This window comes from Mytilus trossulus, chromosome 11 (genome assembly GCF_036588685.1).
Source record: "Mytilus trossulus isolate FHL-02 chromosome 11, PNRI_Mtr1.1.1.hap1, whole genome shotgun sequence".
NCBI lineage: Eukaryota > Metazoa > Mollusca > Bivalvia > Mytilida > Mytilidae > Mytilus > Mytilus trossulus.
The window spans coordinates 70474111-70487269 of record NC_086383.1 but is presented as its reverse complement, the minus strand read 5'-3'; the positions used below and the strand labels follow the sequence as shown (position 1 = coordinate 70487269).

The following is a 13159-nucleotide window of genomic DNA, read 5'->3' as shown; positions in this document are numbered from 1 at the left end:
ATACAAAGCAATACGCACATCAAAACTCAGTTTAAAAGAAGTTAGAGTCCGATGACAGAAGAAATAACAAAAGAAACTAAGCAAAATGATATTGAAACATATATTAACAAGGGACTGCTAGCTCCAGACCTCAATTAAACTGATTGAGAGATCATGTCCTAATCATTTAAAAATCTACCACAATCCATCCTGTTGGAAAGGGGGGGTTATATCATATAATATATGACCAGAACTGTGCCTGTATCATGCCAACAACTGGTTTTAGAATGAATATGTGTATTTTCGATGCAAAGACCCTATGAGTGAATCAATATTAATACAAAAATATGCCATCTTTAATGATCTATAAATACAACAGAATCATAACTATATCCCTTCTGAATAAGTGTAAAAACCTGAAGGTATAAGATGTATGCATGTTGTTTTATATTCACGATAGATGTCCTTGTACCGATGATAAAATTAAGTAAATGTTTTGTTTAGCTTGTGATATCAAAAACCCTGTTGTAATATCTTTTCATTAATTCATTACAATTTCTTTCTTTAAAATCAAATATAATGTGAAATGCACAAGTGAATTGAATAAGTTGGGATATACAAACACCATACAATGGTGACAAGGAACTTCGACATCTAGAAATATATAATTAACAATAGTAAATTAAACATAATCTATCTTATTATACATTGTATTATTTTCTTCCCGTTAAATATATGGATATCAAGATCTATGAAAGGGCAATTTTCATTGGTAGTATTAGCTTTTTTAAAGTCAGTTCAGCAAGATGTATCCCTTAGGTGTACATAATGGAAGTCGTCACTATGCAATATATCTTCCAAAAATCCTAAAGTGTTATTAAACTTTTGTATCAGGTGTTATTTCAATGCTGATTCAAGTCATAAATTGTAAATCAAAACAATACCAAAACAGGCCTGCAATAAGTGGTGCAAAGTAAGTCTCCATTTGAATCCCGATAGCTTGATGATTTACGGAATCTCCATAGCGTACAAAAATCTTATTTAGTACAAATTCGAACACACTTAGCGTATAAAATTGACTTAATAGAAAAAAACAAAGGATATGGGGTACCAATCAGTGAAATCAGTTGTAAAAGATTACAAAAATTAAAATAGAAGGGCAATAACTTTTATAGCATCAACTGAAAATTTCGGTTTTGTTGACTTATCCGCTGATCTTACTTTGTTGATCAACTTTGTTATTTGTCCATCTATTATTATATTCAATATAATAACCAAAACTGCAAAAGTCCTTAAAACTGCCATTTCAGGGGCAGCAACCCACCAACGGGTTGTCTGATTCATCGGAAAATTTAGGGCAGATAGATCTTAAATAATGGCAACATTAGTATACCGATGTTCAAAACTCACAAATCGATAGAAAAAAAAACAAATCCTGGTCACAAACCAAAACCGAGGGAAACGCAGATGACGGACACCAAGTTCTTGGAAAAGCTCACTTTGTCCTTTTGTGCCAGGTGAACTAAAAACATACAAAAAGCAAAGGAACAGCGCTTATATTGCTGTTTTTCATGTCAAATTCTCAACCTGGAGCCAAAACATGTGACCTCAGTGTAAGTTTAAGACGGCTCCTATGACTTCTTTTGTTTGTTGATACTCAGAAATGATTCTAAAATTGTACTAACATCTATTACATTGGTTGCAATGAACTAAATTGATTTCCCAGTGAAATAAAAACCGATAATTCCACATGTGAAATAAATGTGGTTGTTTCACTCCTCTGAGGTCAAACAATAATAGGCGTTGTCATTACGTCAGATCAAAACAAGTTGTGAATGCTAAGAAAAAGATATATTTCCTTACATTTTCTTCTTTATTTAAAAAAAAAGGACATTTACCAATGAATAACTATTCAATGAATTCAAATATCGAAAAAAAATCAACTCGTGCCCGAACAACACTGAAAATTAACTCATATGCTACGCGCATTCGTGCATCAATGTGTTGTTCGGTCACTCGTTGAATACTTTTCTCTACTTGAACTCTTACAGTGGCAAGTTCTATATAGGGTAGAAAAATAAAAACTTTGAACAGATTCTAAATCACAAATATTAAGAAACAATTTATCCAGTATGTCCAACGTATTTTTGACACTCCAAAATTCCACTTTTTTCAAAGTGTTTATTTCAACAGTTCATTACATTGTTGTTGATTGTACCAAGTGAAGTACTAAGTAGAAAAGACAGGTTAGTAGTGGAACAATGGCTCGAAGACGAAATAAATCTATATTTGTAATAAAATCAACGGTACCAATTGTCTTGCACCAGATGCGCATTTCGACAATACATGTCTCTTCAGTGATGCTCGTGGCCAAAATATTTGAAATCCAAAGCTTATATAAAAGATGAAGAGCTATAATCCAAAAGGTCCAAAAAGTATAGCCAAATCCGTGAAAGGAATCAGAGCTTTGCATGAGGGAGATACATTCCTTAATTTATAATAATTTCTAATATTTTGTAACAGCAAATTTTAATAACACAAAAATCCATATTTTCATGCCAGTACCGAAGTACTGGCTACTGGGCTGGTGATACCCTTGTAAGGTGTTTAATGTATTTGGTTCTGCTTGTAAAGAGGTACCTAAAAGTTCATGATTGAGGGGTCAGTAAGTACATGTTGGTAATTTCGTGATTTCCTTTTATAGAACTCAATTTAAAATTTACGTCAATAATGATATGTAGATGAAACGCGCGTCTGGTGTAAATACAAAATTTAATCCCGTTATCTATGATATGACGAGGTTATTTTCTCTCTATGGTGTTTTCCATACCATGCTAATCCATTCTGTATATGTTTTAATACATGTATATATATTTGTGTGAGTTTGAATGACTTTTTAATATTTTTCTATCCTTATAACTTATGAAAGAGGGACGAAAGATACCAAAGGGACAGTCAAACTCATAAATCTGAAACAAACTGACAACCCCATGGCTAAAAATGAAAAAGACAAACAGAAAAACAATATTACACATGACACAACATAGCAAACTAAAGAATAAATAAAGACAACAGTAGTATACCGCTGTTCAAAACTCATAAATCCATGGACAAAAAAACAAAATCGGGGTTACAAACTAAAACTGAGGGAAACGCATTAAATATAAGAGGAGAACAACGACACAACACCGAAACGCAACACACACAGAAACGGACCAAGCATCAGACAAAATACCACGAGAATAACTAATATAACATCAAAACCAAATACATGAATTTGGGATAGACAAGTACCGCGCCACGTCTATTATTAGAGGCACCACGAACCCCTCCAAACACGAACCCCTCCAAAACCTAGGGGTGATCTCGAAGTTTCATGCGATTCTCTAAGCTTTTTATTTGTTAATTTGATTTTACTGTGTTATTAAGATTGGATTCTCAGTAAACTTATGTCCGCTTATTTCAAGGAAGTTGGCAAGAAACCATTGAATGCTAGACTAAATACATTTATAAGATAATGCATCATTATAGTTACCACCACGAGTATCAACTATATCAATTGCTGTTTCAGAACTGTTTATCATTTCATCAGTGGACCAATGTTTTGTTGCTTTTTTAAAATTCGTATCACCAGTTGTCCAAAGTGGCTTTGCTGAAATTAATTGTTTTTTTATTTAAAAAATTCATATATATCTATATGCACATATTAACTAGTAGCTTAAGTTTATGTCAAATATTTTAGAAATCAGTCGTTGGTGCGTCAGAAGCGCGTTTCTTCTAAATCAATGCCGACAAAAGCAGGTAACCTATGATCACATTCTATATATATAGATTAAAGAGGCAACTCCCATATGTATCACATGACACCCGTAAAGCTCATTTGCCACATCTTTGATACTGACATGATACTCAACAAACGATTTAAAAGTGTTCGTTCATAAATTAAGAAATTATTAGGCATTTAAAGTTTCAACTTCCTAAGAAAAGACTAAAATTTCAAATACTCAATGCATTAAAAGGTATGATTTAAAATCTAAAAACAAAATACCTGAATAGATTATTAATAACATGTTATTTTCATTTTTTACGGTTCCTGGCACCTTTAATGTGTATGTCTAAAGTGAATATTAAGTTCTCTATTCGATGAACCGAAAAAATGAACCTTATAAACGTAAATAGATATAAAAAATACCAGGCTTGTAATTTAATACGCCAGACACGCGTTTCGTCTACATAAGACTCATCAGCGACTCAAACTAAACACGATAGCTAGCCAAGCAAGTGAAAAGCTATAGAGCATTGATGAGGCGAAAATTTCAAAAGTTGTGCCAAATACGGCTAAGGTTATCTATGCATGGGATGAGAAAATCCTTAGTATTTCAAATAACTTATACTTTTGCAAACAGTAACTTTATAAAAATGACCATATAATTGATATAAGCTTACTGAAATGATTCCTTAAGATCTAGGTTAGAATGAAGAAATGACAAATTCCGAAATCTGTAGAATGATAAAATTACTCACTTAACTATTTGAAAAAAGAAGATGCGCAACTTCAATATTGGTACAACCTACGTCGAAATCAATATACCAGGTTCACCCGCATATGGGACATACATTTCCCAACTTATTCGGTATTCTACAGCTTGCATCAACTACTAAGACTTTTAACTTCACCAGTTTCTGAGCAGAACGTTGATGAGCCAGGGGTATGTCAAAGAACGTCTCGTCATTTTTCTAAAACGTTTATCGTAAGGTACCAAATCCTAGTTGATAAATAATCCGTACCAACTTCACAAATAATACCCAATGGTCTTCAAGTATGGATTCTGCGTACTAACGTTGTTTATTACTTATCTTAAAAACGTATTAAAGTGTTCTTTATTTGTCTTGATTAATATTACTTTTACTGTTAAGTCTGTTTTTTTATATTAATTTGACGTGATTGTGTACTTATTCATTCCGTCATACTTTGAACCACAACATTATTTTATATCTAACTGTGTGACGTCAAACGTGCAATTCTACGGCAGGGTTTATGTTTGTCTAACCATGTGTCTGTTAGCCTGAGGGTAAGAAATCGGTCACAGTACTTAAAATCTTTCAGTCCTTTATGTGTGTTATTTCATAGATAAATAAAATCGTATAACAACAAAGCTAACTGAGGTTGTTTAATTTGATGTATGCCTTTTTTTGCTTCTTTTTAACATTCATTGGTATGTATAGTGAATAAGATGATAATACAATGTTGACTGCTGTATATTTATTTTTGACATTTTTACCTATTGGGTCAGCTTGTTTTGTTCACGCATCAATGTATATATAATGAATTTTGATACGACTGTCATTCAATTAAGTGGTTTAACTAGCTATAAAACCTAATTAACCATTTTGATATAATTCTTTCAATCAAATTCAGTATTTTTTGTGATTTTACTTTCTACATAGAAGTTTACAATTGAGTTTTTAAAAAAGAGGCCAATACGTTGCATTTATTCAATGCTAATGTGTTTTACTTTAACTTTATTTTTACATTCCAGAGAGAGAGAGAGAGAGAGAGAGAGAGAGAGAGAGAGAGAGAGAGAGTTCATGTACACAGTAAAATACGATTTCAAACAGTAAAAAAGTCCAATATTTAACAGCATCGTTTATATTGATTGTTAAACAATGTTTTACTTTTGCCATACCATGCTTTTCCATTTTTTTTAATGTACATGTGAGTTTGAATGTCTCTTTAATATTCAAAAAATATTTTTCAAAACCTATGGAGTTTGATAGCATTTCTCTTAATGTTTGGTTTGTTACATTGATTTTATTGTTTTATAAATCGATTTGAAAATTGGATTCTCTGTAAACTTATGTCAGCTTATTTCAAGGAAGTTGGCAAGAAAACATTGTATGCTAGACTATATACATTTATAAGATAATTCATCATAATAGTTTCCACCATGTTTATCCACTAGATCAATTGTAGTTTGAGAATCGTTGATAATTTCTTCAGTGGTCCGATGATTTGTTGCCTTTTTAGAATTCATATCACCAGTAGTCCAAAATGGCTTTACTGAAATTAATAGTATTTTAAAAAAATCATATATATAAAATATTTCGATGTTTCAGTTTATTAGTCGTTGGTAAATCGTCTTATTCGATTCAGAAAAAAATAGTTTACCTATGTTTGAATCTCATTAATAGTTAAAAGAGACAAATCAAAGTAACAACCAAAACGCGAGGGTATCGCATAATTTGTCATTACTTCTTTACTGACATAATACTCAACAAACTTTTGATTATTCATACATTCCTGATGAAGGTAAATCCAGAAAAGCGAATTATTAAACGTGTTGTTTACATTGTTTTTAAGAAATCATAACGAAGCTAAGGTTTCAAATTCCTCAGGCAAAATGGATCTTAAATGGATTTCGCTATTTTTTTTATGTCCATTTTGGTGAAATAGGTTTTCAATTGTTTCAGTTCCTACATGTCTTTACCTTTCAAACATTTGAGTATTCCTGGTGAAGGCAAGTCAAGAAAAACGCATTGAATGATTGAAATTTATAATGTTTTGTTTGCAGTGTTTATATTACTGTATCGATACTGATCTGATGGATACTCAAGCCACGAGAGTATATTCATCTCAGTAGTCATTGCGTTCGGATGTTTGGCTTTGAGTGTCAATGATGAAGGCAGATCAATAAAAGCGCTTCGAATGCATGCAATATATAGTGAGTTGTTCTCATTGTTTGAAGGCTAAGGAAAACAAAGCACACTGTATACCTTTCAGTATGAGGAGTAAGCTTGGTAATTGTCATATTTGACCAAATTATTAAGTTCAATAATTACTATATTAAGTTAATAAGAAAACAAATGTGAGAAAGTTCAAATGTACATTTTTTTTTAAAAGTTTTATTTAAAAGTGTTGATTTTACATTTTAAATAGATCAGAAATTGTTTTTGTTAAATTTGCTAAAATGTCATAACAAATTTTGTATAATACTAATATTTTTCACGACTCAAGCACTCTCTGTTTCCTGTCCGAAACGTCCATGACAAATTATCGAACTCCTATCAATGTTGGTGGAAAATAAGAATAAGTGATATTATATACTTTGTACATGTAGGCATACCTGTCAACTGACCCGTATTCTGCGGGTGTGACCCGAGATTTTCACAATTCTGAGGGATCACCCGGGACACTCGCCGGGTCATTGAAATTACCCGGGAATTCCGAAAATGACCCGATTTCACCCGTATTTCTTAGCCTTCAAATTGATTTCATAAGTAATTCCTTTGAAATACCGACAAATTCGTAATTCTTCCATGAACAGCAAGTTCATCTAGCAATGTTAACTGTTAAATTAAATGAACCATTAAGTGCATGACTTCACTTGACAGCTTTGGTGTCAAACACACTGTTAATTAACACCAATTAACTTAGCTTTAGGTCGTAAATAAATTGCCTATTGGTTTACAATAATATTTCAACTAGAGTTACTTCCCCTTATTTGTCACAATTCAAAATTATTTCTTATATTTACGTTTTATGGTTGAAAAAGATTAAATCATAAAAATATAAAATTCAAATACATATTGAAAAATAACTTTCCATTATCTTTATACCTTTATACACTTTAAAAAAAAAAGTTGAAAATTATTTTTTACATTTATACTTCATTTAACTGTATTACTATATTTTATCATAATCAAATTTCCTGGACAATTGAGAGATGGTAAGTTGAAGGCTTCATATCCAGTAGTCTCAAACCAAAATTCTACTATTTGATGAAAAAAAAAGTAAGGAAAGTAAGGAAAAAAAATTCACAAAAAGTAAAGAACCTAAGACTGTGTTACACAAATTTATAAAAAATCTTTAAAAGTGCAATGAAATAATAATTAATATATTTAAAAGACTTAACCAAGTGAACATGCATTGATGTTTTGGTATCTTTGATATACATTATAAGAAAATGTTCCATAAATACTGAAATTCAGCTCGAAAAAGTTCGTACGCGTTATGACCTGAGATTTGATTCTTCAATGCAGGTCATGACCTGCATTTTCATCGTCATAGGTTGACAGGTATGATGTAGGTGTTAGGTATTGCTGTTCAATGCATACGTGGATACGTGGATAATATATATCACATTTTTAGTAAAGAATTGCAATCCTATTTTATATAATGAATATGACAGTTCTTGTCCATTATTTTTTTATACGTTTTGTTATTTGATTTTGACATGTGATTATTTTCCTCTAAGTTCAATATTTTTGTGATTTTACTTGTTACTGGTTTTTTTTCAACACCAATGTGTGTTGACGAATGGAAATGAAGTGCAGTAAAACAAAGTAAACACATTTGGTAATTTCCTTTTCATAGTTCCTTACATGTATATAAGATGTACATTTTTTTGTTTTTTATCAGCTAAGATCTTGAAATATGTTTACGTGTTTTATAAAAGGATTTTGTAAGATATTCGGTTCACTGCCGCACGTTCCCTCTTTTTTAAGATCATGCATGCAGAAGTCGTTGATAGATCCCCTTTTTTGCAAAACACTATTATCGGAAATATTGAAAGAGGGACGAAAGATACCAAAGGGACAGTCAAACTCGTAAATCTAAAACAAACTGACAACGCCATGGCTAAAAATGAAAAAGACAAACAGAAAAACAATAGTACACATGGCACAACATAGAAAACTAAAGAATAAATAAAGTTTGTGTTTGATTGTTTTGAACAGGTTCCAATAGATTCAAAAAATTGAGGCACAACGTATAATAGTCTTAATCTTAAGATCACATACGTTTTTGATATGCGTATATATGGCAACGTACATGATACGGTTGATACGTTTTTAAATGACCGACCTCTCATATGAATAAACCGAATGTGAATGTCTTGTCTTAAACAAAATCTTTAAACGTGCTTTTTACATACCATTAACATACAGATACACAGTTTCTTCTACACCAGTTCCATTAACTTTTGTCAAACAAGTATATTTGCCCTCATCTTGCTTTCTAACATTCCTTATTTGCAAATTAAACTGCCCATGCAAATGGTTTCCTTCAACATTCAATCTAGTTCTGATCGCATCATCTAGTTTAGGATTAATATGTTCATCTTCGCTGTATGTTACTGCATGTCTTTCCCATTGAATTGGGTCTGTTTGTTTTCGAAATGGGCATATTAATAGCACAGTTTGCCCGCTTATGGCAATTTGTTTACTTCTAACAAAACTTAGTGTAATTTGCTTTGAAAATACACCTGCAATGTAAATGTTACACGAACTACTTCAAATACTTAAGGAATAAGGCCAAATGTCCTGAAAATCACTAACAGCATGATCAATGCGTGTTACCTTGCAGCTTTCAATAGGTTTAAATAAATGTTTAATATTCATATGATGACGACATAATTTTTCAATCAGTTTAAATGAAGTCTGCGACTGGCATGTCAGGTAATTAATAGTTGTCTGATGTTATGTATGTATAATAGTCATTTTGTTTATTTTCTTTGGTTACATCTTCTGACATCAGACTCGGACTTCTCTTGAACTGAATTTTAATGTGCGTATTGTTATGCATTTACTTTTCTGCATTGGTTAGAGGTATATAGGGGGAGGGTTGAGATCTCACAAACATGTTTAACCCTGCGTTTTTGCGCTTGTCCCAAGTCAGGAGCCTCTGGCCTTTGTTAGATTTGTATCATTTTAACTTTTATTTTCTTGTGTACAATTTGGAGTTTATTATGGCGTTCATTATCATTGAACTAGTATATATATTTGTTAAGGGGCTAGCTGAATGACGCCTCCGGGTGCGGGAATTCCTCGCTACATTGAAGACCTGTTTGTGACCTTCTGCTGTTGTTTTTTCTATACTCGGCTTGTTGTCTCTTTGATACAGTCCCCATATCCATTCTCAATTTTATTGACATAAATCGTTTATTGAGAGTTATGTTCTTTGCCTAGGTACTGCCCTTTGATATTTACACTAAATTAAAAAAAAAAATTACATTCTAGGAGATAATGATACATAAAGAACTGTTATTCACGTAGCAAGAAGAAAAATATGTTAGAAAAACGACAAAAATTAAAAATTCTACGTACCTACCCATTTTTCTAAAAAAATAAAAGAAACCATTAAGAAAAGAAAATAAAGGACCAATGCTATACTAAACAATGGGCCAAAAAAATTATAAAATAGGATGTTTTTTTTAAAATAAAGAATAGAAATTATTTAAAAAAAAACCAAAGAATCTATATTAATTGGGTGCTAAAAAAAATAGAGAATAAATAGCAAAACTATAAGGAAAAATGAGAAAAAATTAACCCAAAATATAAAAAGAACTAAAATGAGAGACCCTCAATCTATGTTGTTCCCCTCCTTAAAACATTCAAATATTGTCAAGAATTCCAATAACGGCCGGGAAACTGACTACCCTCAATCTGACTCCTCCGTTTACACATATACGTTTTGCTTAGCCTTAGTTTACATGTATATAGCATCATACTATCCTTATCTGAAATAAAATCATATCATATGCTTGTAGTTGTTAGAATCCAATCTTTGCAAATTCTGATTGTATTTCCTAACAGATAATATCCATATATTTCTATCTTATTTCTGACAATAATCGGAAATAAATCATAATCCATCGTCTGAAACAACCCCCTGAACATTTACTATAATTTGATAACGCTTTTTTACATTTTCATTTTGTTGTTTCAAATCACACTTTACGACCATTATTGGTCAATCTTGGTCGTCAAGCAGACGGCTCTTTGAACCGCGCCATATTTCCACATGCAACAATTTGCATTAAGGATATTCTCACGGGAATTGAGATTCAGCTATCGGACTACGCGAGAATTGACAGTCTCTCGTGAGATTAAAACCATGACTCACTCGTTCCAGTCAATCATCTAATAGGCTTACCATATATAACCGACATATTGCTGTTTCTTCCATATTGGATTTTCTTAGCCAACTTCTTTAATTGTTTGCAGTGTAAAAATCAATTCCTGTAAACAAATTTGCTCCGGAAAATAAAAGATTATTAATGTCAAAATACGACAGTCAATTTTTATATATTCACAAAAAAGAAAGAAATTCCGTTGAGTCATTGGAAAAAAAGGGTATTTTTTCACGTATTATCCATCAAATTTTTCACTTTGTAATGGAAGATAATAGTTTTATGGTGGGAAATTTATTCCGAATGTAGCAATATGTGTAATGAAATGTTACCACCTTTTCCGTAATGATAACTACAAAGTAAGCATCAGTGTTTTTACTACCACTGGGCCGATGCCACTACTGGCGGAGATTTATTTCCCCGAGGGTATCACAAGCCCAGTAGTCAGCACTTTTGTGCTGACATGAATTATCATTGATATGGTTATATTTATAAATTAACTGTTTACAAAATTTTAAATAATTTTTGAAATACTAGAGGCTTTTCTACCTAAGGCATATATTACCTTAGCTGTCCTTTTTCTTGAGTCAAGTCAGCTCTTCACAGTCGGTAAAAAAACAGCTTTTTTTTCTCCTAATTTGGAACCAAATAATATTTTAGAAATTTAATCAAAAATATTTGAAAATGTTCCTTTGAAAAGATAATGTCTTGAATATTTTTGTGTATGCCTACCAGAAAACGAACGCAAAAGTTAGAAATATATCACTTTGGCCTAATTAATTATCTTCTGGTTTTCTTTAACGAATCTAACTTGTGGCATGTATGAAAATGTTGCATAATTTTCTACAAGAAAAATGGATTAGAAAAGCTCGTTAGTTAGTCAAAGGAAAATGAAGTTTGCCCTTGGAAGTTATATTTAGATTTAAAATAAAATGTAAAACTTTTTTTTAAGTGTTTTCTGTGTATTTTTCTGTATTCTGTTAGAAAAAAGGGCATTTTTTTCATTTAGCAGTTAAAATTCAGTGTAGTAATGGAACTTTGAAACCGTTAAATTACAATGATTCTTTTTTAATCTTCAATTCTATCATATCGCACGCGCGTTTAGGTTTCATGGCGTAGAATTATTTACATTTATTGAATAAATTGCACATTCATACCCCAATGGGGTTGAATGTATATATAAATGAACACAATACATCATACAAAAATAACAACAAAAGAACAAACATTATATACATATAAGTATCTATCATGCAGTTGTTGAGTCCACTCTCCTCAGTGACCATGACTTTTTAACAAATGGAGCCGTATACTGCATAATTGACGGACACGAAAGACATAAAACCAATTTATAAGTCATTACAAGTTGCTTTAACCAGAACTATACCAAACAAATCTACTAGAATGTCTAAATGTACTGGTACCAAATCTAACGTAACAGGAACAATTTAGATTTCCTGAAGTTGTTCGTGTTCATTGATCTTTGGTTGGTTCATAGACATTCCACCTCTCCTTACTCTTGTTTTCAAGTGCACACGTGTAGTTCTTACTCAAACGTGACATATACACCATTAGTGCTTAATGGTATCTTAAGGTATAACAAACTTCAATGAATTATATTCTGTACAGATTTACAGAAAAACAAGTTCAGACCCCTCCCCGCTTTCCAGCACTCCATACCTCCCCCTTACAGCAACGACAGATATTTAAACTCAGCTTCCAGTTTGCCGCCTGGAATTTCAGAGGAAACCTACCTAAAACTGTGTTTCGCAACTTAATCTTTTAAAGTACTTGAACAAGAAAATAAGACTGCATTACAAATGAATTTACATTTCATACTTTTGCCCCAATTGACCTGTAACGAAAGACAATTCTTAGAAGTGACTATGTGAAATAAAGGAGGCATTCGGCAATCCTCGGTAGAATCCGCTAGATGAGGGTACGGAATCGGCCGAGTTGAGACGAATGATAAAGGAGGATACGATATCCTTTCTGTTCTGTTCAGGTAGATTCCTCCGTTATGTATCGGAGCACTCCCACTTGGGGATATATTTGTTTTTAAAATATTTACAGATATTTACAGTGAGGTGTGGTGCTTAAGTTTTAAGAAACCTTATATACAGGTAAAACTGTGAATTTTAAGAACAATAGTTTAAAATTATGTGCTATTTACATCCTTTATACTAAACAATACAAGAATAAAGTCCAGACTAATTAGAGAATGTAACCCGTTCGGCGTAAATAACGGACGGCCGCCGTATTGAGATGAT

General features: G+C 32.0%; 1 protein-coding gene across 1 annotated transcript; it reads right to left on the bottom strand.

Annotated features, from left to right (window-relative positions):
* Positions 1 to 5780: 5780 nt before the first annotated feature.
* Positions 5781 to 10091, bottom strand: LOC134690275 (uncharacterized). The gene is made up of 3 exons (XM_063550251.1): positions 10088 to 10091; positions 8913 to 9242; positions 5781 to 6040 (listed from the first exon to the last, which is right to left on the bottom strand). Exons 1-3 carry the CDS (start codon positions 10089 to 10091, stop codon positions 5886 to 5888), a joined length of 489 nt encoding a protein of 162 aa, XP_063406321.1. The 3' UTR covers positions 5781 to 5885.
* Between the last annotated feature and the right edge of the window lie 3068 nt (positions 10092 to 13159).